Source organism: Zootermopsis nevadensis, unplaced genomic scaffold (assembly GCF_977971745.1).
Source record: "Zootermopsis nevadensis isolate Lab colony 2312 unplaced genomic scaffold, Znev_1.0 Znev_ptg000016l, whole genome shotgun sequence".
Classification (NCBI taxonomy): Eukaryota; Metazoa; Arthropoda; class Insecta; order Blattodea; family Termopsidae; genus Zootermopsis; species Zootermopsis nevadensis.
The window spans coordinates 6452180-6464721 of record NW_028259148.1 but is presented as its reverse complement, the minus strand read 5'-3'; the positions used below and the strand labels follow the sequence as shown (position 1 = coordinate 6464721).

At 37.2% G+C, this 12542-nt stretch overlaps 1 protein-coding gene across 1 annotated transcript; it reads right to left on the bottom strand.

Moving 5' to 3' along the window:
• On the bottom strand, window positions 1–12291 carry LOC110837503 (uncharacterized). The gene is made up of 6 exons (XM_087349503.1): window positions 11542–12291; window positions 8903–8955; window positions 8339–8478; window positions 7680–7859; window positions 6025–6265; window positions 1–2292 (listed from the first exon to the last, which is right to left on the bottom strand). The coding sequence occupies exons 1-6, from the start codon at window positions 11570–11572 to the stop codon at window positions 514–516; spliced, it is 2424 nt and encodes an 807-aa protein (XP_087205629.1). The 5' UTR covers window positions 11573–12291; the 3' UTR covers window positions 1–513.
• Between the last annotated feature and the right edge of the window lie 251 nt (window positions 12292–12542).

Sequence of the window (12542 nt, the reverse complement as noted above, 5' to 3'; positions counted from 1 at the left end):
TATAGGTCCAGAGTAGTTTATTCACACAGCGAACTTAAGTATGCGTATTTTAATGTGTATTCTTAGTATTATCTTTAGATCAGAGGAGAACCACACCAATTGTGAATATTTTATGATGTGTCAGTTAAAATAACAAATAAATAATAACAAAAAAAACTAAAATTAAAATATTTTTAAATGATTGTTAAATATTCCTAAGCAGTGCTCAAGCTTGCTTTTTGTCATATAAAGCACTGATGAATTCTGACAATTTCTGAAATTTACTGGTTGATGTTTATATTTTGAAATGTTCTGGTAGGGGCTACACCAGAAATGTAATTTTGTGCCTGGTCACAAACTCTGTATGTCATTTAACTTTACTGAACAAGAATTGAACACATTGCACTATACTTCATTAGGTTTAAGTTTTACTTTGTTATGTTGAAATGAACAGATTGGTTAGTGCTTTAGTTTAATCCTGAGAATTTACATTTATTCATATATTTTTTTAACAAAGAAGACCAAAAGTACTCGTCAAGTTGGAGGAAAAATATGTGGAATCACATACTTTCCATTTTGTACAGTTTTGTGTTCAGAACTGTTTGAAATGTATGGATTTGTTTGTGTAGTAGACACAGTTGGGCAAGTATATGAGGTAGAACTGACACATAATTGCCCATTAAATACCTCATTTCCAGGGCAATTGAGAATTGTTTTCATGCCATCAATACAGTAGAAATAGCTATGGCAACCAGAGGTGTAGTTCTGATAGAAACCATTAGGCATATTTGTGCAGTGTGGACTGCGTGTGGGATTGGGCTCAACTACCACAGAAATACAAGTATTCTTATTCCACATATCAACACAGGCTGATCCATCAAATACCTTCCCATCAGGGCAAGTAGAAATTGACATCTGCTTCTGATCCTTGCAATAAACATATTTCTGGCATCTGCTGCCTGTGTGTGCAAAGAATCCGTCTGGTCGTGAAGCACATAAGTTTTCTGGCGTGGGGTCAGGGCATTGGAACTCTGAAGATTCCACACATCTTTTACCATCAAATACCTTATTTCCTGTACATGTAAGAGTTGTTATCTTGTCACCATTTGAACAGTAGAAATATTTGTGGCATCCAGAAATCTTATCATAGTGATACCCATTGGATAGAGACACACAGTCACTTGAGGTGTGTGGACATTTGTAGCTACTTGGTTCCACACATTCTTTCCCATCAAAGACATAAGAACCTGTGCACACATATGTGAACTTATATCCTTTGGAGCAGTAATAATATGACCTGCAACTGGAATCCAGATCAGTGTAATAACCATCAGGTTTCTGGTTACAGACATCAGGCTCTATGTTTGGGCATTTATATTCAGTTGAAGATACACAAGACTTCCCATCAAACAGTTGACCCTGAGGACATACAAGCTGTGTCCGATTCCCATTCTCACAGTAGTAATAATAACGGCACTGAGAACTGTGGTCTTGGTATAATCCCACTGCCATGCCTACACATCCTGCCCATGGTTCAGGCCCCTTGCAGAGGAACTTTCTTTGCTCAACACATGTCTTACCATTCCACACCTGTCCTACTGTACATGAACCTTCTAATATCACCTTTCCTTCCAAGCAAAAGTAGTAGCCCTGGCAACTGCTGGCAAAATCTGTGTGGAAGCCATCTGTTTGAGAGGAACACCTGTTTCTTTTATTTGAAAGAGATGCTGGAGAATCCAGGGGGCAAGTGAATAACTGAGAAGGAACACACATGTGTCCATTGTACAGTGTGTCTTCTACACAGATCCTGCGCTCTGTCATCTGACCTCTTGAACAGTAAAAGTAATTTTTGCATCCAGTTATCAGATCTGTGTAATAACCATCAGAACGATGTAGACAGTCTGAAAAACAAGGAGTTTTGGCTGCATCTGCACATTGTCTACCATCATAGCGAAACCCTACAGGACAACGAAGCGTTGCAACATTTTTGCTTGCTCTACACAGGATATAGCTGCGACAATTATCATTCAATTCTGTAGTATGGGAACCATCAGGAAGGTTCATACAGGGATTTGAAGTTGGTACTTGAATAGCCACAGCAGTGCTCTCAGGAGCTTGACAGGGCACTGCATCGGTAGGTAGACATGTGTGACCATTATGCAGTTGTCCAGCAGGACAGCCGTAGACAGCTTTCAGAGTGCCGCCAGAACACTCAAAGGAACGCTCACATTGATGTGAGGTATCAGGATAGTGGCCATTTACTCGACCAGTGCAAAGAGGTTCGTAACACAAACCAGCTTCTCGAACACAAGCCTGCAAAGAAAAGGAAATGTTTTAATGAATGTCATGCTACAATGTGGAGTGTATCTTTATATGCCTTACTTTAAAAACATATGATACTGGTAGTGAAGTGACAGATGCATATTTTGAGACCAAAATGGCCACTGTAGTGACTAATGAAAACCATAGATTGATTGATTTCATGCCCACATGTATGAAGTAAGCATGCTGAAAGTGAAACACAGAGAAATCTGCAGTTGTCAAATGCAATTGCAGAAAGTGTTTCAAGACCCTTGAATCTGCATTAATTACAAGATTTATGATTGTATAATAAAGATTCAAGGTGACGTTGCTCTATACCTAAGCACTATACAGTAAGGGGGCATGCATTACAGACCTTGAATGTAGGTTGTTGTGAATGACCAGCTTGACAATCTCATGACTTTGCCCTGAAGTAAATATTCCAGATTACCTATATGGTAGAGAACTAAGTAAGTCCAAAGCCAGTCCTAGGTATGGTGCTGCTCCTTTCAGGAATTGAATATCAGCCATCCAGCCCATACTCAGACACTTTACTATATCTGCACTACTAAACTCCACTGCAGGTTAAAAGTACTTAGTGGAAAAGATCCATTGAAATTCAATGTTTAATTACTTCTTTTGCATCTTAGCCCTCCTCCATTTTATTATTTTCTTTATCACTTCACCTTTCACCCTTTCTGCCATATTCCATTCCCTTCTCTTTCAACTAAGAACAACAATAAACATATCAGCAATAATGTCGTATGATCTGAAGCTTTCGTGGCGACTAAGTACAATAAATTCTCCCGGGCTACCATCCGTGTAAGGTGGCTTAATGAAGAATTTCAGATTCTTCTGTTTATGATGCAAGTACATGTTTACATTCCACTTCATACTGACACCATTCTCACATTTGCTTGGAAGAACTGAAGAAAATCACAATTAACCTCAGAATATGTCAGTGTAGTTTTCTGAGTTGTAACACCATGTGGACTTGTAGGTAGATACCAGCATTTTAGAAGGACACCCTGCCTCCATCTTCAGGGCTTAAGGCATGAAGTTAGAGGCAGTATTTCCTTCAACAGCGTTAGTACATACAAGTCTGCATGGTGTCATAACCCAGAAGACCAATATTAACATCACCACCATCATTCGACCTCAGGATAGTCTGTTCCCGGCCATGATTTGAATTATGTATCTCCCACATATTAGTCATTGTGCCATCCCACTCTATTGTGTACAGAGCGAGCTGTAGAGATTAAGAAATGGTAATGAGCTTCTTTCAAATTACTACCCAAGCATTCATCTTTAAAGACCAAGTTCCATCCACTCATATCCTCCACCAACCCATTTCCATAAGCACTCATATTACACAAATCAAAGTACCAGTTTTCATTTCCTGCAAACATAGTCACAGAATATTTCAAAATTACCTTCTCTGTAGCACTGAGTTGCATGTTGTTGATTTTCTTGTGAGAACACTCAATGAGAGAGCATACCGTCAGTGTATTCAGAACAAAAAATCTGACAATACTTGTGGATTCTAGCAGTCTGTGTAAAGTTAGTTTTTAAATAAAGTTCAACAATAAACTTGCATAGTTGTCATAAATAAATCATTTTCGTTGTTAAGAAACTTTTAGTACAACAGATCTTATGTAGAAAACATTCCAATGATTTGTTATTGTTTTTGGTTTAATTCCTTGCTTATGTATTTAGTTTTATCTGTGTTTACATCCAGACCAGCTAATTTAATGTCCCATAAAATAATTTTTACATTATTCTCTAAGTTACTTATGTTCCAATACCTGTCATTGTGGGTTGTACCATTATTCATCTCATGCAGAACCTTGTGAGGTCTGGTCATAATGTTCCAGGACTAATTTTAGAACAGGAAAATGAGGCACAGGTTGTGGCTTATGCTTTTCCTCACCTCAAACCATGAACAATGTGTCACCTGACATGTTGAAATGTCCACTATCAAAAATTAAGTTCATAAAAAAGGAACATTGTGCAGAAACCACATTATTTTGCCCACAGTTTTTTGCCTCTTGCAGTGTTTTAAAATGAAAAATAACTACATGAATGTAGACAAGTGTTGCTAGATGAGTCAGAAAGGATTAAACAGACTCGAAACTGTATAAAAATTAATACTAGGATGATTACCTACACTGCTTTAATGTTTGAATAGGAACTTTACGATTCTCGCTTTCATATAGCTTTATTCCACTTCCAAAATAATGGGGTCTCCTTTGGTCCCAGAGTTTTCAAATTTAAATTTGTTAAATGCTAGATGAGGTTTATTCTTGAATGAGTACATTTTTATCAAGTTGCATTTTTTATAAACATTTCAGATTGACAGATAAATGCAGATTCTTAAATATATTTATGTCTAATCTTTTCTGACTCACCTTGCAGTTAGAAAGTTTTTGGTTGGGAGAGCCACAAATTACACCTCTGCACAGGCTGTGGTTGAATGCTCCAAAAACTTAAGTAACTCTTGGCTAGAGAAACAAAATCAAAATTTAGATTAGTTGGAGACAAAAGCTACATTTTTGCTAGTTTTTGTTCTGAATATATAAATCACATTAAAATTTTATTAAGCACTGTTATAACTGATTTTGTATAATTTTACATGAATTTTGAAGTTTTGTACAGTACTGTTAATATTTTATTTTTAGTATCTCCTAACATGATGGCATTATATTCATTCATTTGTATCTGAAAACAATTTGATTAATAAATTCTGAAGCCAAAATCTTATACAAGATTTTGTATGGGGATTTCAGACTATAATTTAGAAATTTTTAGTTCTGCTTTGATGAGTTGACACTCTACTGTGACTAAACATACACATCAATACTGCATTTATTTAATTATGAATGTACAAAAACATACATCCCTCTTAAAATGTGTTTCTTAAACCTCTCTTCTCTTTATCATAACTTAACCTTCACAGACTTCTCACATTACCTCTATTCCCCTACTTATTATTGTCTGTGATGTCTGTAATACTTCCATCCATAAGACAGATATTTTTATATACAAACCATTTTTAATCACATTAGTTGTTCTTTTACATGAATATACTAGATTTGGTCTTTATTAGGCATTTTGAACTAAAACACTAATAAAGACTGAAACATGTGTTCATAATAGAACAACTAATACGTAATAGTGGTTGGTGTATAAAAGTATCTGTATATAATAACCGTATGATATGAAAATATAAATTCCATCCATAAGTCACAATAAAATGAGGAATGAAGACATTATGAAAAAGGTTAGTGAAGATAATTTTGTTGAAGAAAGCCTGAAAAAGATGGAAGGAGCATGTAATCAGGATGCCACTTCTTCAATTTTCATGTCAAGAGTTTATTTTATAAACTTGATAGAACGTGAGACTTTGGTCGCCCACGTAAGAGTTGAAGGGACCAAATAATTTAGTCTTGGAACAGGTTGTCAGCCAGAGCCTTCATACAGGGAAGAATAAATCGTAATAATCTTTGACAAAGTATTATATTGTAGAGATCAAAGAACTGAGAGGTGAGCATTTGTATTTAGATACACCGGGTTCGAATCTCAGCCAACACCAGCTAATGCAACTGAGGTTTCTTTAGATTTTCTTCAGTCTCTCCAGTCATCTTTCCCTTTCTTTGTCATAACTCTGTGATTCATCACTTCTATTCCACTTCCTAAAATTCTTGATATGTTTACTCTGTTTAATTGGAACATTATTTCTCTAACCTGTTTATGTCTATCATAAATGGTGGCCAGAGGACAGAGGTAATCAGTGCGCACACCATTGTCACAGTGATAATATGCACGGCAGCTGGTGCCTGGGATGATATAGAAACCACTGCCGCTTGTGGCACAATGTGGCTTTATGCATGTCACTTTACTAGATGATATGCAGCCTTGTGTCACCATGCTGAATAAGAAGCCTCGATCACATGAGTAGCGACTGGTCAGTGTGTGGCCCTCACATCTAAAAAATTCAAAATTTACATGAAACACAAACTTTTATCTTTTCATTGGCATACACGGGTCTGTGAACTATACTTTTACCTGTTGCAAAGAAAGAATATATATGTTGAGCATGTTTAAAAAACGGTCTTAGTAGAATATTTGAACCTAAGTGACAGGAAGTAACACGTTTCCTATGTATGTAACTATTATGCAGAACAAAGCAGAGATCTGAATTTTGACCAACAAGGTATATGTCAGCTGGCATGTTAACTGAAGCAGATGTGTCTTGACATTGCAGGAATCTACTGGCCAAATATGAAGCAAGAGATGATTTTCTTGGCTCATTCATGTCAGACAGGTCATGGATGCATCACTTCCAGCCTCAAACCAAGGAAGTTAGAAGAAAACAGTGTCATCCTTGATCACTGTAGCCCAAAAGATTTTCAGTAGCATAGTAGGGAAGATAGGTGCATGCTTCCTGGTATATGAACAGCATTATATATTGCATTCAAAAAGTAATTGTGTAGTTGCATTTATGCAATATTGTATGGTTAACTGTACAATGACTTTTTGAATGCAATGTATAATGACATTTCCTCTTAAGGAATACAATATGAAAAGCAAAATATATAAAAAGTTTCTGAATGTGAATGAAGTCAACTATTAGGTGTCCAAGCATATCTACTTACATGATGACAACATATACATGCATACGTCTTGGATAACGTTTGCAGAAGTAACAGAAATATCGACAGGGGTCATCCCATGCCCACACACACACACACATGCAAACCTACATACTAAAGAACAGTGAAATGTAACGGCTTTCTAAAACATTACTATTTATTACAACATTCCCGATAATATAAGGTTTAACTTTTGTGTCCCCGTGTTGTGAAATCATATATGGAGCACTAAAAGGGGTGTTAACACAGACCAAATAATTTTCCTTTTTGAAGTGGAAGTTTGTTACCTTCTGCACAGCAGCTTCACTACTGCAGACTGTCTCAGTAACTGGCAGGAAATGTTGTGAAGGACTGTGATGCAAGTTCCTAAATGGGGTGTGTACACACTCCAAATTACTTTTTCTAAACACATTTCAATAGTATCAAATAGAAATGGCTTTCTGACATGACTTAGTTTTTTCATAACACTGGATTTGCTGCCTATGAATCTGTGACTGAAAGACAAACATTGGGGTGCAAATACACCCCTCATTGGGGGACAAAGATTAAAACATTGTGTTATGGGTTGAAATATTCTAAAACCCCCATCCAAATAGTATAACAGGCAACATATCTTCAAATTCAGTCAAGTTATGTATTTCTATTGTGAACGTATGGTACTGAGTTTCTTATACATGGGGAGAGGTTTTGAATTCCATAGCACTTTAAGTAGTACTGATATTCAAAAGTAACTTCAAGACTGGATACCTATAGTAATCTTGGCAGTTGGTGCTGTAGTTTGCATATATACCATCACCTTGCCTCTTGCATGGATCATATGCTGTATCAACACAGGTGACATTAATTTCTTCTTCACACCGCATTGTCTCTGCATTAAATAGGTAGCCATCCAGACACTTGTATACCTCTCGATAGCCATGAGAACACCTGTAACATGTTGTATTAATACTTTGAAACATACTTTAAGGTTATACCTGAATTCCACCATACTGCCAGTAAACACATCCATTGTAAGTCCATAAAAGCCAGTTTTAATCCATTTATCATATTCATAATACAATATCATTGGTGTTAACCAAATGTGATGTTTGGGTGTCCCTATCTTAGAAATTGATTCTAGGCTTGCCTAGGATTGGCAGAGACCAGAAACGTCAAGCTGGCAGTAGTAGATACCAACAAAGTACCTTGGATCTGCACAAAGACTTTGCAAAAATTGAACACTGTTAAATTTAAAGTTTTAGTTTTCATTCTTGGCTATATACATTAATTATAATATATAAATGAGCATAAATGAATAAAAACTCAAAAATTACAATATAAGTTATAAGTCTGATATGGAAAGAACAAAAATGTGTATTGTGCAAACTGCAAGCCATAATCTGAAATTTGTATTTACATCATCTCACCTGTAATGAAGGCTGCAAGATACTGGATCTTCGTACAACCCATTTTCTCTGTCATTGCAGGAGAATGACAAATAGCCCCCTTCAGAGCCAACAAGAAGAGCCACAGAAGACTTATCTGAACTGTTACTTTCTCCAAGTGCCTAAATGAGACATAATATAACCAAGTTACACTTTCATTCTGAAGTCTCTTGAAAGAAACTGTTTACAGTGCACTCTATACTGGAGTATTGTTGGACATTTGCAGATATCGAGGACTTAAGGTATGGGGATTATGTGAGTAAATGTTAGATTTAGAAGCCAAATAAAAGATACGCCACTAGGAACCACACTGCTAATTTTAGAATTCTGAGTCAAGTCATGAAAAATATATTCTCAGCTTATCTTCGTAAAGGCTGTAAGTTATAAATTAACACACATGCACAGTTAGTGTCTTTTTATTGGGCCATACTTACATCTGTTTGTTCTGGTAGCTGTCTACTAATGTACGGATAATACACAATTGTTAAATTCCATATTTCTTTGTTTGTAATTAGATTATCAGAGAGATTTTGTGTTTACACTTACCCACAGTACACCATCATCTAGTGTAGGCACAGTACTGATTATTGGCAGGACACCTGAAAGCAAATTATAAAAATATACAACATATAATTAATGGTCAGGGTCCGCAGTGGCCGCGCGGTCTGAGGCGTGGGTCTTGTGCCGCTTGGTCGCAGGGACCATGGGTTCAAATCCCACTCAAGCCATGGATGTTTTTCTATTTTGTGCTGTCCTGCGTACAGGTAGAGGCTTTGCGACGGGCCGATCCCTCGTCCAAGGAGTCCTACCGAATGTCTATAGATCAAGCCAACTGAAACGTTGGGGACCCGTAAAGGGTACCGGAAAATGTACAAACATTGTTAAACCGGAAAGAAGAAGATAATTAATGGTCAATATTATAAAGGTGTCTGCATTGAGGTGACATTACAAGAAAGAGGTGTGTGATTTAACGCCTTGCATCCTCCTTGAATTTGAACACTGCTTGGCAGGGTAACCATATTTAATTGTTAATCAGTATTTAAATTATTACATGTGTTTTAATTACCACATGCAAAAGTTTCAAATTATCATTTTCTTTCTGGATATACACTTACAAATATTAACTTTCTTTTACCTTATGTCTGTGAAAATGTGTATTTAGTTATTTATTTACACATGCTTTCAAACATTAGTTTCGTGTGACTATATTCCAGGCATCTTGTAACTAATTTTATGTGTTCATGTTATGAAGCTAACTGGCTTCAATGGACAGAGTCCTTCTTGAGAAGTTTATAGTCATTCAACTGGTGAAGAATCTCCCTATTAAAAAATTGAAATATAAAGCAGCAAAGTAATTTGTGCAGATGTTAACTAGATTGAAGTAGGTCAGTACCATGTTGCATTACCTATGTTAAACCATCTGGTTATGTTATCAGAGAGACCTGGATTCTGATTTTATGGCTCATTCCTAAGCCATATTATGGTTCCGGTAAACTAGGTTCTTGATTATTGTCAAGGTTACTATCGTGTGACGTTATAATAAAGCGTAACGCGATCGAACGCTGTAAACATCTCAACAAATTAGCTGAGACGGCGACAACGTCAGCATGCGAAGGTTTACAAAGTTCCCGGAACTACGGGCGAAACTATTTATTGCGTCGTTTACTACCGCACGTTTAACAGAATGTGAAACCAACGAAACCGTAATTAACTTTAATACCATGTCCTCTTCTTCTTAGTTTGTCATCGTTCACAGTTTTCATTAACGGCGTAGAAGGTCCTGGACATCCGGTGACTCTATGTATCATCGCGTCACAAAACAAAACAACAACAACAAAAAAGCATAGTACATGCCGATTTAACCTGTATCCCGGACAGGATTAGAATCCGTGATCCCAGCGTTTGAATTCTACAAGACCTTGGCGACTAGAGGTTTTCACGGGCCAAACAAAAAATCGTATTTCCACTCATCATATGCCAGTGACGCTGTCGAAGTTCAGAAACAAATCCCACCGACTTGATTTTCTCGTGGATTTTCGTATACCCTCCCAGAAAAATTTCGTAATAACTCCTTACAGACTTGGCATCCGATATCGTTGTAACGTTCCTCAAATGCCAAAATAACCCCAGATGTTCTTAGAGCGTCACGATAATCAGGGCAGATTGTAAATAGATCGGGCATCATTCGGGCTGTAATGAAAGGAAGTCGGGTTTAGGTAGAAAACAGGTAACATATTTGAAAATAAAATTCGGACTTGGGTTGGGTCGGGCCAAATGGTCCTCGGGGAAGGCTGGCTAAAATTCTAAAGTTTCTGCCTGTGCAGACCTCTGCTGGTTCAGGATGACCACAATGATGAACTTTCGGGTTCCATTTGGCCAGGTAAGTGACTGCCAGCTTCTCAAGAAGGTTTACGGCTGCATAGAGTTCGTTAATTAGTTGTTTAGTTCTGAAAATCAATTCTCGGGTCGGTAGAAATTCGATCCCTCGAAGAACAGGATCGATGCGAAATCTGCACCCTTTAAAACCCATGTGCGTTGCAATCGGCGTATTGTTACGTGAACAGGTTAGGTCGAATTTTGCAACTCACGTAGAGCGCGGATATTTTGTAACGTGAAGACAAAGAGATGCAGTGACTCATTTGCGTGGGCCTAATCGTGAGTTCTGTATGGATTACAGAAGATGCTTGTCTTACGACTACCACACCCAAAGCGTCTTGACAGATGTAATTTCATTATCGTAAGGTTTTATTTCAATATCCTATTACACCATTAGACTGGATTTTAGCATCCATTTCATCCAAGTCGCAATCTTATAACCTAGTTTCCTGGCATACATTTTAATAAAACTTTCCCATATTTCCTTTAGTCACTTATCAAGATATTTTATCAGAGTATGACTTTGTTGTCCCCCAATCTGATCGATATTGCAAGCCAATTATAGCGTGACATGTAACACAAAGCGAGTTGTCAGAAGTTCCTGGTGCAGTATCTACTAGAATCAACCCCAATTGCCCATGAAATAGCACATCAATCTACCTATTGAGCCATCTCGGCTCATGGAACACATTTCGTAAATTTATTATTTTATAATTCCCTCAGGAACCTCGTGTTATTCCCAGGTATTTGAATTTGTACACACCTGGAATGAAGGACGCCCCTCATTTCGTGTTATCTGCTGCTCTTACCTAATACGATGAACGATGCAACTGGCGTCATTTCGTTGCGTTAATTTTACGTCATTCAGGGTGACGTTCTTTGATTTAATTTCGCTTCACAGCATTTCACAACTACAGACGTTGTTAGACACTTTCATGCTCACTTCATTGCATTAAAAGGCATGTATTGGAATCTGACACAGTTTACACTTAAAATAAATACAATAAATTAAATACATTAGTAATCCGAAAATAATGATTCTGTTGTAAAAATAAATTAATTAAACGCACTGTTTAATGTTTTTGGAAGTTGCAAGCCAAGCGTCTTTTTATGAATGACGTATGGCTACTTTACGAATTTAACAGTTTCTTTGTTTTATTAATAAGATTAATTTCAGTCTATGAATTTTAATAGATTTTGATAGATATTTCTCAGTCATTGTCGTTTTAATCTTTGTTTCATTTTATTCACACTAACTTTTTCTGAAATAATGTATTCAGTTGAGTAAAATTAGTTATTTGCAGACAGTTTTATACAGTTTCAGAAAATGGTTTAAATTTACAAACACTACTATTTAAATTACAAAAATTAGGCGTCAGTTTATCAGATGCGAAGATTTGTTAACGTGTCGCATAAACAACGTTTAAAGTCTCCGATCATGTCACATCCACTTCTGAAGCAACCACATGTTCTCCTACGACACCCACCACTCACTAGCCGGATTTCTGCCCCACACTTCTGGCTTCTCGCTTTATATACACTCACCGCTTCTGTTCTCACAGCTTGCAGTAGTTTTGTTGTTGCGCGCGAGGTCTAAAAGTGACGTCACAATTGCAAGCCTCGTGGCATCCTGCTTTATCCTGTCGGTCTTCGGTTGTCGACCTGCAAACCAGGATGCCCTGCCAGTGATGATGTCGTGATGCTCCTCGGGGTCAGAGGTCAGGTGTATGTTCATCCACCAGTTCCTCTCCACTGCTGCTGGCTTCTGTTGTGCTTACTACCACAAGGCAAAGGGCAATTGTTTGCAGTT

Coding starts and splice junctions, on each gene's coding strand:
- LOC110837503 (XM_087349503.1), bottom strand. CDS start 11,572: ATGACGCCAGTTGCATCGTTCATCGTATTAG. Junction 8,956..11,541: donor TGCATCGTTCATCGTATTAG/GTAAGAGCAGCA, acceptor ATTTGCTTTCAG/GTGTCCTGCCAATAATCAGT. Junction 7,860..8,338: donor TCTTGCAGCCTTCATTACAG/GTGAGATGATGT, acceptor AACATGTTACAG/GTGTTCTCATGGCTATCGAG.